The 15,216-nt window shown below is 37.5% G+C and overlaps 1 protein-coding gene and 1 long non-coding RNA gene across 2 annotated transcripts in view; one reads left to right on the top strand and one right to left on the bottom strand.

Moving 5' to 3' along the window:
• Positions 1–4,838: 4,838 nt before the first annotated feature.
• The window catches only part of LOC146471624 (cubilin-like), a 29,349-nt gene continuing 18,971 nt past the window's right edge, over positions 4,839–15,216 (top strand). Inside the window, exons 1-2 of the mRNA XM_085120106.1 lie at positions 4,839–4,917; positions 8,212–8,247. Of these exons, the coding sequence (XP_084976232.1) occupies positions 4,902–4,917; positions 8,212–8,247 (52 nt within the window). The 5' untranslated portion in view covers positions 4,839–4,901. The remainder of the gene's footprint in view (positions 4,918–8,211; positions 8,248–15,216) is intronic.
• Positions 12,598–15,170, bottom strand: LOC146471627 (uncharacterized). The gene is made up of 2 exons (XR_014866679.1): positions 14,844–15,170; positions 12,598–13,817 (listed from the first exon to the last, which is right to left on the bottom strand). It is a non-coding gene; the product is annotated as an uncharacterized LOC146471627 (long non-coding RNA).

Here is a 15,216-nt window from a genome sequence, read left to right as displayed (position 1 = left end):
TTGAAGACATCAAAGCGTCGAATATTTTCACCTGCCTTCCGTATTCAACCAGCGTTGAGTTCGGCAAGACGTTCCTTAAGAAAAAGCTTACATCTTAATATTGTCGTAATACTCATGAGTCGGACAAATGAAAAGCGTCGAAAAAATGAACTTTTTAAGCGTATAGTCAATGGATGGAAAGCACCCACATCGCCGGAAGGTAGGCCAATTAAAAATTATGAACTCGAAGAATTAGACGCCTTGCTATTATTATTAGCCCCAACGTAACACCTAATGAGAAAGACTAAACACTTTTTGGGGGGGGACAGGATGTAGCTTAGCTGAAGTAGGTGAAATCTCGTAAATTATTGTTTTTTTTTTTTTTTTGTTTTTTTTCTCTCGCGCTCTTTCTCATTATTATTCTGCTTATTTTCGCATCTGTTTTAAAGTTGCAAGTGCCTGCTTTGTAGTTGTCGCGAATAACTTAACGAAACTTGGTGTAAAAAGAACATGTTACGGCGATGTAAGCAATGTTTTCAAACAATATAAGTAAGGATGCAATTTAATTCAAATAAAGTAAAACCTACAAAAAAATTCTTGAAAAAAGAAGGTGGCAGGAATAAAAAAGGCGACAAAAATAAAAAAACAGCTTTATGCAAATCTGAAAACCTGTTGAAAATACGTGCATATACACATATGTTTAAAGGATGTGCCATTTTGTGTGCGTAATTCTTCCTGAGAGTCTTAATATCAGTGGGCTATTTTCGAAAACAGAATTCTTTCCTACAGTATTAGAGCGAAAATGCATTGGGTCCTACGAATGAGAGGACTTGTTTGGGGTCATCAATTTACTTGTAAATTTCCAAGAGAAAATCGTTTTGAGCATCAGCCAAAGGCAACACAAATTTGGAATTCAAACTTAAACCAAATATGTCAAATGTTAATTTTTCCTTTTTTTTTTTAATCTTTTTTTTAGTGTATTTTGTTGGATCAGCTTACTGAGAGTGATCTGAGACTTGAAGGGCAGCTAAAAAGGTTCTGAGAGGTCTCCAGTACCCCCGAAGGAACGATCTTTTCAAACAAAGATTTTTAGGCGTCAAATGCAACACTTTCTGAGATGTTCAGTACTAATCGTACTTACCAAACAACAGAAGCATGTTGATCTGACCTGGACGATTTAAGGCAATTTCACTCTGCAATCTTTTCGTGTACTCACTCACGCTCGTATTGTCGTATTGTCTCGCTTGGTTGTGGACACTTTGTGAATGGGTGTGAGCCCTGGGCATCTTCGACAGAGCGCAAATACCTCTTATTGGTCAATAAATAATGACGTAAAAAACGTAAAACGAAAACGGCACTCAGTTATATAAACAAGAAATTATGTGAAATAATGTTTCTCTACAAGCTACCAATCGCACACTCCAGCTAATCGTTTGTGAGCCTTACTTACGCCCAAAAGAAGGAGGAGAGCAAAAGAGGTCTTCATTTTTTCGTCAGGTGATGCTTGGGTCAAAAGCAAATGTGCAATATCCAGAAGGGCTTTGTGGAAATTTTTATATCATTGTCCGTTTTCGCATGGTGAGTTTTAAGCCATGGAAACCTTAGTGTTGAGTGAACATGCATCTTAATTTCATGAGTCGTGCAGACTACGAGCCGTCAGCTCTTATCTCTTATTTTTGTTAGGAATAGTAAAGCAAGCGACATGCGTGCGAGCTTAAATGCCCGCGCTTTACCATCCGTGAGAAAAATAAGAGGCAACTGGCATGTACTTGCTTTTTGTGAGTCGTGGCTCTTTTAATGCTAACACAACCCAAGTATTTCTTGGTCCAACATGTTGAATGTACCTTGACAGGTTACCTATCAAACCAATTAGGCAAAATTGACACAACGTTAAAAGCTTTTCATGACTTTTCTGGGGGCTTATGCTGAACTTAGGGGGCGCTCTCTCGTGATCAAAGAGCTAAGCGTTTGGTAAGTGAACTTCAATTTTTTTTAGAATTTCAATTAGAATCAAACCTGTGAATATCACATTATTTGCCAGTATGAATAGTTTTAAAAAAAAATTGTCATTTTGAAAGATGGCTGATTAATTGCACTGATTATGCTTGTGTCACAACAAAAAACTAACTTTATTGACAGTGATGTCAGGGCTCAAATCCAAACTACTCCGTCGGTAAAATATTATGAGCCAAATTTCTAATATAATCCTTGGGCACTACACTGTATCCCATATACAATTTTAGTGGGCTACAACACTGAAACTATATTAAAGGGCTTATTCCGGGGGTTGCGAAGATAATTAGCGAATTTTACACGACTGTTCGTAATCTTTAAGCAAATATTAAGGCAGATGTTTCCACAATACATCTTCACTGTAAACAGTAAAAAAAATTGTCGGGCAAAGATCAACACAAGAACTTTTTGTCATTTGTGTGCTTTCAAGACTTAACAATGTTCAAAGCGATGTATTACGCAGTGAGTGACACAGGCATACTCGGAAAAAAGGAAATAATCTGAGTGCTCCTATCAGGAGTCGAACCTAAGATCTTCCGATTACTAGTTCGGATGCTCTACCACTAAGCTACAGGAGTCTCGTGGGAGCTAAGGCCATTAAACTAGGTTCATGGGACAAATATCCTGCATACTGCTAGGATTTGAATGTCAATGTGTGGCTTATGAGCAACGGAAAGGATTGAATGATGTATTGTTCAGTGAGTAACATAGCAATGACCAACAATGTACAATGTTGTTGGCAAGAAAGCAAATATAAAATTTTAAATTATTCACTTCCTATGTTTGATTTTGTTATTTCCCAGTTTCCAACAAAATCAGTTGCCAAGAAATATTAATATTAAATGGATCGGCAGTGCTGGCTTGGTATCCTCATTGTCCATCACTACTCCCTCCAGGTGGGGGTACTTGTTGATCTTTTCTGCGGCATACCTTGGGTTTTGGCACTGGTAGTACGACCCCTTTATCATGCCACTTGGCTGAATGTAGCAGCAATCTCAAACTTTCCACAGACACTGGAAATCTTTACTTAATACATGCACTGCTTGATCTGCTGGGTGGTTGAACACATCATCATGTCAATTCTCTTTAGCTCCGTCCTACAAGGTTGCTTTCTTATTCGTTTGACAAGTGCTGCAGAGGCATGCGAACTTCCTTCTTTTGTGTCCAGTAATACTCTACACTTTATGCTGTACACGATGACTATTACAGCAAGGAAAATCACTGCTCTTAAACCTTTGGTCAACAACATCTGTTGGGGTTCCTTGTCACAGATCGATGTGTAATGCCTACCTTTACATTTCTGTCACTCCTGACAAAACGAAACCAACCGGCCCAGTGTCTTGTACTCCTTGTACCAGTGCAGTTGAAACATAACTTTTTCTTGATGAGGTACTTCCTTCTCTGTTCCACACCCACTATCTTGTCACAGTCGGCAGACTTGTACCCGTTTAGACTCACAGTACCCACATGGCCTTGAAGCAATCCTGTTGTCTTAAATTCAGTAAAGAATCAGCCTCGCATCTTCAGCGGTAAGCTCCGGTCACCACTCGGTTGGTCCGATGAAGGCAACGGGTATCTATCGCACCATTTTCGAAGAGCCTCTGAGGAATACCCCACTCCTGCCACTTGTCATCTGGACAGACAATGTCAGCTCTGATACTTGATAGTTTGCCTAATGTAACTCAAACATAACCATTGATTTCTTTGATTTCCCCCCATCGTTTCCAGCGCTTGAACGTTGGTGGCCAGTTTCTCATATAGCTGACTGTATCTTGATTGGCTGCAATACGTGTGTGGTGGGTAAGGCAATGATTAGTTTCAATCTTTCGGCACATAAGAAGACTACTTGAGGCAACTAGACAATGATACATGGCCTGTGTGCGTAAGATGCCTCGCTTGGTTTTCCACAATTCGTTTTTAACTTATGAGATGGTTTTCGCTCTCTCGTAGCCCAAAGTGTGGTATAAGGTAGGCCATCTACTGATGCGCGAACTTTGGGGATAAAGAGTTCCTTGAGATACGAAAATATTGCCACTTGTTTAAAGCTTGCCTTGTCGATTTCTGTCTCGAATTGACTCCAAAGTCTCAGCCAGTCCATATACGTTTCTTGATCTGAAATCTTGCAATGGTTAATTTGGGAAGCTTTACGCCGCAGTCCTTCAGAGACTTGGCTCGATCTCCTTCCAGTTTCTTCATTTTAGCCTCTTCGAGCTCTAACTCTTCTTCATAACGACGTTTCCGTTTCTCTTCTTCCGGTTTCTTTTCTTCCTCATAATTCGCTTCCTGTAAAGCTTCCTCAAGGAGGTTTTCAACTCATGTTAACTGCTTCTCTCACATTGCGAGGAACTGCCTCAAATTCAGCGACTTGTTCCTCCATCTCCAGTTCCTCACTTCACCCAGGTCATCCCCCTTCTCGATTCGAAGCGCTTGTACTTGTACAATCTGTTCATGAACGGCTGTCGGTCTACCCTTCTAAAATCTTGTACAGTCGTTCCAACGCCTTCAACTCCTACTTTTCTCAAATTCTAGGCACATAATCTGCGGTGAATTTCATTATTCGTGGGTTACCTTCGATCTTTACCGCTTGTTCAAACTCCGTCATTTAGTTTACTTTGCAATGTCTGTCTTCACGCGATGGATGAAGTGTTGCAGTGCTCTCTAGGTAAAATTCCTCTTTATCTGTGTCCTGGCTAGCCTACCCTTCCTCGCAGACGCTCTTTTGGCTCGTCACGCAATCTTTCCTCGGAAGGGAAGATTGCGTGACGAGCCAAAGGGAGGCTATGTCCTGGCAGGGTAACCACTTTTGTCTGGAAACGATTCGGTGGTCATGCGTACAACACTAACACCTGGGACAAAGGTGAATTGCACAATGCAGTAGTCCAGTTTTAAAAGTCTGAAACGCCGTGGTGATGCTTCTGTTAATCGGTAAGTACTGGGGAGAAAACACCGATTTAAAATCTTTTTTTATTATTTTATCAAGTTCTGGGAAATGGCAACTTAGTGCAGTTGTTAATTATCAAGGGCGAGACTTTGCTTGGGTCTCGTTCGACCTTTACAAGTTCAAGTTCAACTGTGAACGCCCTTCTTGAGTAAAAAGAATGATAAGATATGTCGATCAGCGATATGTGTAGTAAACCTGCGATCATACGATATGTGGTTTAGGTTTCAGCGATGCCAATAATATAGCGAGATTTAGAATCGTGTTTGTACACTCTTTATACGGCAAACGGTAAGCTTAAACGTGCGATTCGCGTTTATGTTTTCCTGAAAAAATTAGTAAGCTTACATCTACATGTAAGTTAAGAATAGTGAAAAATAATTCTGGCCTTTGATGCTAACGCAAAACCACTCAATTTTACTGAGAACGTGAAAACAGCGAGTGACAGATGTAGGATAAACAATGGTCACGCCGTCGCTTCTGTCGTTTGCCGTAACTAAACCAGCCTAACGAGTACCTGCAAATCAGGTGCGTTTGGGTACGCTTAGTCAGAATATCTGGTTTTAATCTGCATGATTTTTCTGTTGAATTGTTCAAGATGACATTGTCAGACAATTACAAGGCGAGTCTTTGGTTTTTCAACCAAAGAACTGTCAGTTGCATAAATTAAAGTCCACGCTCTTGTTTACTTTATCCAGTGGCTAGTTTTCGGTATTATAGCGAAGTTCTCGTTACGTTTCATATTAATGTGCCCACCAGAGGCCTAAGTGGCTGTTGAAACAAAGAGTTGTTTTGTTTTTATTGTTGCCAAATATAAGTACAAGCCAGGAAATATTCTGCCATCTTTCTTTTCTCTTTTATTAAATATTTAGAGCATAATTATATGCACAGCTGGTCGAGGCGTGGGGCGTTGAAATGTTGAAAGTTGTTGAACGTTGTTGAACGAAAACAGAGCTTGGCTCTATTCCGTTCAACAAGTTGCAGCAACAAGTCAAACAAGGCAACAAGTCGCAACAATGTTTAACATTTGTTGATCAACAAAAAGTTGGACAATGTTGAACTGTGTATCATTCGCTTTACAGGTAGCGGGAAAGGGTTATGCATTAATATTAACTGAGGGTTTTATGGTAAAAATGGCATGGTAATTTTTTCGGTGTGTGTGTGTGTGTGTGTGGGGGGGGGGGGGGGTTAGGGGTATTATTGGAACAAGAAGAGCATGTTTTTGTGTTGTTAGGAACCGTTCATTATTTATCGGAGGGGGAGGGGGTGGGTCACAAAATGGGGGGACTTGAATTTTCGTGGTAGTGTTGATAGGGGGGTCTGGCAGTATGTGCTCAGTTATTGGGGATGGGGGGAGGCTTGAAATTTTAAAGAGTGACAATGTCTCAAAGAAGCAAACTATGCATACAGTGTATGTAGCCTCAGTATTTTCTCAAGAAGTATAATTTATAATTACAATGTATTCATTTGACATTGCCATTACTTGAATAGAGGATTATTTAAGGATGGTGCCTACTTTTGCACGGTTTATGACTATGCAGGGAAAGCAGATTTTAGCATTAGGGCTATCGGAATCCAAAAAGAAAATTGGGGGTAACAACGCATTTTTCAGAGACAATTAAGCAATAATAATTTAAAAAAGCAGTAAAATACAAAGCAATGTATGGCATTTTTTTCCATACTGAAGCTTTAATATCTCTGAAAATGCATGGTCACCCCCAAATTTCTTTTTGGATACCAAGGACACTTGCTAAGTTCTGCTTTCTCCACATAGTTTTAAACCGCACAAAAATATCCCTGTATTAGTAGGCAACACCCCTAGGGAAACCCGAGTATCTCGAGATGCGCAGAACATATGTGCAGTAACAAAAGTAGGTACCGCCCTTAAATGCTATATTATATTGGGATCCAAAAATTAAACGTATTTCAACTTACAGTAACTGGACAATGCCGTTCTACAATGCAGCTGAGTGGGGTTAACAGTAGCCTGTGTACAGCTGCCCCCTCCCCTGAGGAAAAATCGGGGAGAGAGACGTCTGTGGATTTTTCCTGAGGGGAGGCGGGGGCTTTACACAGGCTAGGTCAACAGCAACTGGATTTTAAACTTATTTTCCCAACCGACCTCAGCATTTCCACAGCATTTTAAACACTGTAAGATAAAACTAATGACACAGTCCAAACTATGATTCACATGAATGTCATTACAATTAGACCCCAACAAGATAGGATGAAAAAGTTTACGTTAACAATCACACATAGAAATGAGCCAAGCCACACCAAAATAAATGCAGTCAACTCCTGATAACTCAAACCCTCGCTAACTCTAACCTTGCACTAACTTGAACCAATTTTCCTTTCCTTTCAGGTCATTTTCTATATAATTTTACCCTTGATAACTCAAACTCCTGATAACTCAAACCTTTTTAAATTTCCCTTGAAGATTTGAGTTATCGGGAGTCAACTGTAAAACAAAGTAAGTAAGTCAACTTTGTTTAACGAGGGTGGAGACACTAACAGTCTGTTACAACTAATGATCCTTTGGTCCTCAGATTCCAGATCGATCGAACTGGAATTTAGGAATTTTTGAGGAGAGGGGAAAACTGGAGTACCCGGAGAAAAACCTCTCGGAGCGAGGAGGAGACCAACAACAAACTCAACCCACACATGACGACCAACTTGGGGAATCAAACCTGGGCCACATTGGTGGGTGACGAGTGCTCTCACCAGTGCACCATCCCTGCTCCCCCAAAATACACCATGCAGTCACTAAGCAGACACTACAAGAAGTCAAATTCAAAAATTATAAGAGATATCAATTCAAACTGGCAAATCATTAAGCACAGATCTCATAACACAGAAATGACCTTAGCTTTATTAATTGTTGAGACATGCAAAGGTAGTAATTAATTTTACCACACTTGGACTTAAATAAGTTCCGATCAAGTCCTCCAAATCATAATATTAAAACAGCCACATTTAAAATACATATGCATTTATCATGAAGCTTAATTAGTGGTTGTGAGAATTTATTAAAAAAAAACTACCATTCACTTAGACCAAAAATATCAAAAGGTAATTTGAAATGTTTCACGCAGTACAGTAAACTGATTGTGGGTTCTGTCAACCCTTTGCTGTTTCCTGCAAAATCAAGCATATCACTTGTCACAAATTCTAGCTCTCTTTCTGATCATGACCACACTGGGATTGTTCAAAGGATATGTACTTTCATTTCTAAATTTTTTCAGGTGTTGAAGAATATTTTCTATTATTTCTGTATATAGGTTTATGTTTGCTGTTCAAGGCACTTGCTGCTCAAGGTATTAATTTTTTAATACTTTCCTTTTTAAATTAAACTTTAACTCCAGCTGCAACCAGATTTTTAGCCATTACTTTAATTTTGCACTCTGATACTGAAATTAACGGGCCTTGTTTAATTATAAATTAAACAAAAACTTGTACCCCTTGCCAAACAAGGAAGAATATCTCTGTAATTGATACTGCAGGGCTATTCGTAGTGATCTGTCAAGTTGGTTATTAATCTCATATTGATATTTTATATCCATTTTCATGGACAAGATTTATTTGAAACAATGCATTTCAAGGTCATTGTAATCATGAGTTTCTGAAGTGGAATAATATGCCATTTCTGAGTTGCCATAAGCCTCATTATGAAAGCAAGGCTAAGTGCAAAGCCATTCTTATGAAAATTAGTTTTGTTTGCAGTGTTCGACACTAACGCTTGCCCGATTGCCCGGGGCAAGTAAAATGATTCAATGGGCAAGTAAAACTACGGTAAATTAAAAGTTGCCCAAGCAGATGTTTTGCTCCTGTCCACAGTGTGTCCAGCAGGAAATAAAGCGAATTGAAAACTCTTCGCTGTCAATTTATTTATTGTGTTAATATGGGTACCTACCTTGGGATATTTTCATACCCGTTAGCCGTAGATTGAAAAAAAGATACATATTAATTAGTTTGAACAAGATACAACGAAACGAGCACGAAACACTGTGCAGAAAATGGTTGAGAAAAGATAACATCGGCCTAAGGGAGGTGACGTCATCGGGTTATTCTTCGGAGCAGCCACGAACCGAGATCCGATTATACCGGAAATTGACCTGCATTCACTCTCTTTCAGTAGTAATGGCGGACAACGTCGGGGAAATAAAGACTTCGAACGTTTGTTAGGATTCGTTATGGTAGAATACAGAGTTCTTTCTACTTTCGTTTTTTGGCGTCTGAGCACTGACCTCAAGGATTTTACGTTCGATTTGTGGAAGAAACGTGGAACTATGAAAACAGTCAAGATTTGCTCAGGTAACATCGGCCTCTGAAGGCTAACATCGACCTAAAGGAGATTAACATCGGCCTACGGGAGGTTAACATCGACCTAAGGGAGGTACATTTTATAGCACCACGTTTGTATCGTATGTGTTATACTGGCACAATCGTACACGTGGAAAGCTTATTTGCAAGCATTAAAACTTACAATCTTGCAGGAGCTTTTCTAATCATTGACCTGAGTGTCATTTCAATAATTTTATTACCAACTCATAACATCCACCTACAGGAGGTTAACATCTACCTAAGGGAGGTACAGTGGCTCACAGTGTACATTTTATAGCTTATGTATTATAAAAGTCAATTCATAGGCATAGAAGCTTACTCTCTAGCAGGGAAACTTGGGATCATAAGGAGCTTTTCTATCATTGACTTGAATTTCATAATTTTCATTTTTACCAACTCATAACATCCGCCTATAGGAGGTAAACATCTACCTAAGGGAGGTTATGGTATTATAATAAGGAAGGATGGACTTGAAGAAAGCTTACGAATTTGCATTTCTTGTACATGCCATTTTAGAATAAATTTATTTATAAATAATAATAATAATAATAATCATAATAATAATAATAATTATTATTATTATTATTATTATTATTTGAAAAGCCTTTTAATCTCACTGGAATGAGATAAATGAGAGTTTTCTCATTTTTTTATTTACACTCAACATGGAATACAGTGAAAGGCAATTGTTCTCTTGTTGTTGTTGTCATTTTTTTCTTGATTGACCCCATCAACCTGTAATTTCCACATTAAATTTTGCTAGAAGTGACTGTTTATGATTGTAGAAATGATAGATCTTTTTTAAAAAATATAACCCTTAATGTGTCAGAATTTATTTTAATTTAATTTGTGATCTGACTTACAAGAGGTTTGACTGTTTGACTGCTTCATTTTTTATTTGCCATTAACCAAAAAATCAACATAAATACATTAAAGATGATACACAATATTCTTACTAAACTATTTACAAGATGAAATGTGTTAAAGGCTAGGAAGCCTATATAGAAGCCTGGGGCTTATTAACTATAGGCGTCCTGGAACTATAGGATAAACCATAGAAGTTAATGGTACTGAATGAAAATTCCAATTAATTTTTTTTAAAAGAAGAAAAAAAAAAAGAAAAAGGTGTGTAGCTCAACAAAGAGTCAATTTAACTTAGAAAGAAGGAATTTTCTAAGTCTTTTGCCAAACTGATACTTTCACTGTTTTGAATTTCACGACTAAGCGAGTTGAAAAGCGTAGGACCTTGAAACCGAATTGAGAATTTTCGAAGATTAGTTCGACAATAAGGTATATAGAAGGTATAAGGTATATGTGGGAGCAGGGATGGCGCAGTGGTGAGAGCACTCGCGTCCCACCAATGTGGCCCGGGTTCGATTCCCGGTCTCAGCGTCATATGTGGGTTGGGTTGAGTTTGTTGTTGGTTCTAGTCCCTGCTCCGAGGGTTTTTCTCTGGGTACTCTGGTTTTCCTCCCTCCACAAAAACCAACATTTCCAAATTCCAATTCGACCTGGAAACAGTGGATGGAAGAGCCACCCCGTGGATTCCACTGAAATTCCTATTCTATCCTATTTATAGAAAAGGTTGGAATTTCTTGTATTATAAGAATGTATCTGGCTTGCAAGAGTAAACATATCACGAAAATAATTTGGAAGTAAGCTTCTTTTAAAAAGATACATAAATTTACCTATTTGGTATAAATAAATGTCAGAGCATTTTAAAATCTGTTCTTTAAAAAGAACACCAGTATGAGCATCAAAAGAAACTTTAGATATTATTCCATAAACCATAAAATTTGATTTTTTAAAGTTAATGGACAGCTTGTTTGCTCGACACCATTGAGTTAATTTAAGCATTTCAGAATTCAAAATTCCAGGAAGCAAGTTAAAATCTTTGTGGGAGAAAAATATGTTTGTATCATCTGCAAAAAGAATAAAATCCACGACCTTTGACACGTTACACAGATCATTTATATAGAGTAGAAAGAGTAGGGGACCTAGTATAGAACCCTGAGGCACCCCGCACTTAATTTCGCAAGACTCCGAACTGACACCATTAAATTCCACATATTGTTGTCTATTGCTTAGATAGCTTTCGAACCCTCTAAGTGAAGTGCCACGAACACCATAATGCTCTAATTTTGAAATCAAAATGTTATGATCAACGGTGTCAAAGGCCTTGGACAAGTCTATTAAAATACCAACTGTGCATTCCTTATTGTCAATGGCGGAAGAGATTTTGTCATATAAACAAGTAAGAGCATAAGCGCTAGCCGTGGAGTGATGCTTGCGAAAACCATACTGATTGTCAGAGAGAATGTTTTGATTATTAAGAAACCTTAAAAGACGATTGTACATTACTCTCTCATTGCTTACTACTGTACATTAACAATATTGGTTTTATTTTATTTCTTTTCAGAATGCAATACTTAAACTGCACAGACCGCTGAAGAAACAGCTACTTCAAAGACACCTATGACTTATTAATTCCACAAAAGACATTGTGTACTCAATTCATACGCAATAGAAGCTTACTCTTCAGCAGGGAAACTTGGGATCATAAGGAGCTTTTTTATCATTGACTTGAATTTCATTTTATTTTTACCAAGTGATAACAATTCCACCTGCATATACAGGAGGTAAACATCTACCTGAGGGAGGTCATGATGTTTATAGCACCATGCAAGTATGTATTATAATAGGGAAGAATTGACTTGAAGAAAGCTTATGAATTTTAAGGGGCTTTTGCACTTCATGCACAAGGCCCTCAAATTTGGAATGACAACCCTCTTGATTTAGGTAATTCACTTACTATCTCGAATTGTAGACAAAAACTTAGAGATTACTTCCAATCAAATTGTGAATTCATGTCCTTTTGAACTCTCGTATACACGGCTTAGCTTAATTTAATATTTTATTTGTTATTTTTTTTTTTTTTTTCATTTTAAGTTATTATTATTATTATTATCACCACTATTATTAACATTAATATTTATTTATTTATTTATTTATTTATTTATAAACTGTAAAGTAATTGCACCATTTTGACCAATCTCCTGTATGAATTGTGCCATATAAGCCCCCGGCTTCGGCATCTCAATATCGATTTACAGGTATTACTTATTACCATGCACTCTCTTGTACTATCATTATCAATAAAGAGCATTATATATTATATTGTCTCAGTTGTTCAATAATTATTGTATTCAAACAGAAGAAGAAAAAAAAAGAGAAAAGTCCAAATTCTCCATTGCCAAAGGTACAGTGTAAATTCAGTTTAATTTCTCTACCCAAGCCAAATTCAATTCCCTTCTTCCCAGGCATGGTACATGGTCAAATGCCATGTGGGAGGGGGGGGGGGGGGGGGGGGCAAGGCATTTATTTTTTGTTCAAATTTGACTTGTTCTCCAACTCATGACAAAGTTCCACCCATATTTAGAAGCATAGAGCTTAATTGATAACAATTGACACGTCATGAGCTTAAAACATGAAAATGAAAACATTTAGGGGTGGTCATTTGGATCTTTTGAAAAGCACACTCAAAGGTTCATGGCATGGCTCAATTTCATTTTGACCTTTACTTGAGGTACAGATTTGTTGACTGACAAAATAATAGCTCTTTATGTCATATCTTTTTGACTCAATAGCCATAAAGGTTAACAACCATAACTGTAATTGAATATCGATATTTGAAAGATACATTTCAATATCATGTGAAAGATTAAGTAGAAGAAAGACCCTCAGTTATTTTTTTGGGATTTCTTTTCACAACTGCTTAAGGACGGTGCCTACTAATAGCGAAGTATTTTTGCACGGTTTATCACTATGCGGGAAAAGCAGATCTTGGTAGCGGGTATTGAAAGCCAAATTTAAGGAAATTGGGGGTAACCATGCATTTTTTAGAGATAACCAAGCAACAATATTATTCTAAAAAGCAGCAAAATACAAAGCAATGTATGGCGCTTTTTTCCAAATTGAAGCTTTATTATCTCTGAAAAATGCATGATTTCCCCCCAATTTTCTTTTTGGATACCAAAATCACTTGCTAAGTTCTGCTTTCTCCGCATAGTTTTAAAGTGCGCAAAAATATCCCTGTAATAGTAGGTACCACCCATAGGAAACCCGAGTATCTCCAGATGCACAGAACGTATGCGCAGTAACAATAGTAGGCACCGTCCTTAAGTTCTAGGAAGGACTAAGAATCTTCCTTCGAATTCAACATTACTTAAAAATGTTGGTCATTTTATATCTTTGCACTCTAAGTGGTACATATATACCAATCTACACAATTTCCTGCCAGAGAGGAACAAAATTATGACCATTTGCATCCAATCCATCATTATATGGGAGATCCTCCGTCAATTAACCCTACATACTTGAATATCAAATTTTACATAATTTTGCCACATGACGAGAGGTCAAGCTTGACAATAACAGTTCAACAACATCTGTTGTACACAATGTCTTTTGAGGAATTGATGAGTCATAGGTGTCTTTGAAGTAGCAGTTTCTTCAGCAGTCTGCACAGTTTAAGTATTGCATTCTGAAAAGAAATAAAATAAAACCAATATTGTTAATGTACTGTAGTAAGCAGTCAAACAGTCAAACCTCTTGTCAGTGATCACAAATTAAATTAAAATAAATTCTGACATATTAAGGGTTATATTTTTAAAAATGATTTATCATTTCAACAGTCATAAACAGTCACTTCTAGCAAAATTTAATGTGAAAATTACAGGTTGATGGGGTCAACCAAGAAAAAATGACAACAACAAGAAAACAATTGCCTTTAATCATCATAACAGCTATTATGCTATTTTAATGCACCTACATTTTTTCTATTTAAACCCATAACACCTCTCACAGCAAATCTTTATGGCTATAAAATTGTTCCATTAGATAAATATAAATGGTCAGTGTGTTGCCGAAAAATAATATTGATAATAATACATTATATTCCATGTTATGAGTGTAAATAAAAAAAATGAGAAAACTCTCATTAATCTCATTCTAGTGAGATTAAAAGGCTTTTCAAATAATAATAATAATAATAATAATAATAATAATAATTCGTTATAAATAAATTTATTCTAAAACGGCATGTACACGAAATGCAAAAGCCCCTTAAGATTCGTAAGCTTTCTTCAAGTCCATCCTTCCTTATTATAATACCGTAACCTCCCTTAGGTAGATGTTTACCTCCTATAGGCGGATGTTATGAGTTAGTAAAAATGAAAATATTTATGAAATTCAAGTCAATGATAGAAAAGCTCCTTATGATCCCAAGTTTCCCTGCTAGAGAGTAAGCTTCTATGCCTATGAATTGACTTTTATGATACATAAGTTATAAAATATACACTGTAAGCCACTGTACCTCCCTCAGGTAGATGTTAACCTCCTGTAGGTGGATGTTATGAGTTGGTAATAAAATTAATAAAATGACACTCAGGTCAATGATTAGAAAAGCTCCTGCAAGATTGTAAGTTTTAATGCTTGCAAATAAGCTTTCCATGTGTACGATTGTGCCAGTATAACACATACGATACAAACGTGGTGCTATAAAACGTACCTCCCTTAGGTCGATGTTAACCTCCCGTAGGCCGATGTTAACCTCCTTTAGGTCGATGTTAGCCTCCCGTAGGCCGATGTTACCTGAGCAAATCTTGACTGTTTTCATAGTTCCACGTTTCTTCCACAAATCGAACGTAAAATCCTTGAGGTCAGTGCTCAGACGCCGAGAAACGAAAGTAGAAAGAACTCTGTATTCTACCATAACGAATCCTAACAAACGTTCGAAGTCTTTATTTCCCCGACGTCGTCCGCCATTACTACTGAAAGAGAGTGAATGCAGGTCAATTTCCGGTATAAATCGGATCTCGGTTCGTGGCTGCTCCGAAGAATAACCCGATGACGTCACCTCCCTTAGGCCGATGTTATCTTTT

This window comes from Pavona decussata, unplaced genomic scaffold (assembly GCF_977016875.1).
Source record: "Pavona decussata unplaced genomic scaffold, jaPavDecu1.1 SCAFFOLD_102, whole genome shotgun sequence".
NCBI lineage: Eukaryota > Metazoa > Cnidaria > Anthozoa > Scleractinia > Agariciidae > Pavona > Pavona decussata.
This window is presented reverse-complemented; position numbering and strand designations above follow the sequence as displayed.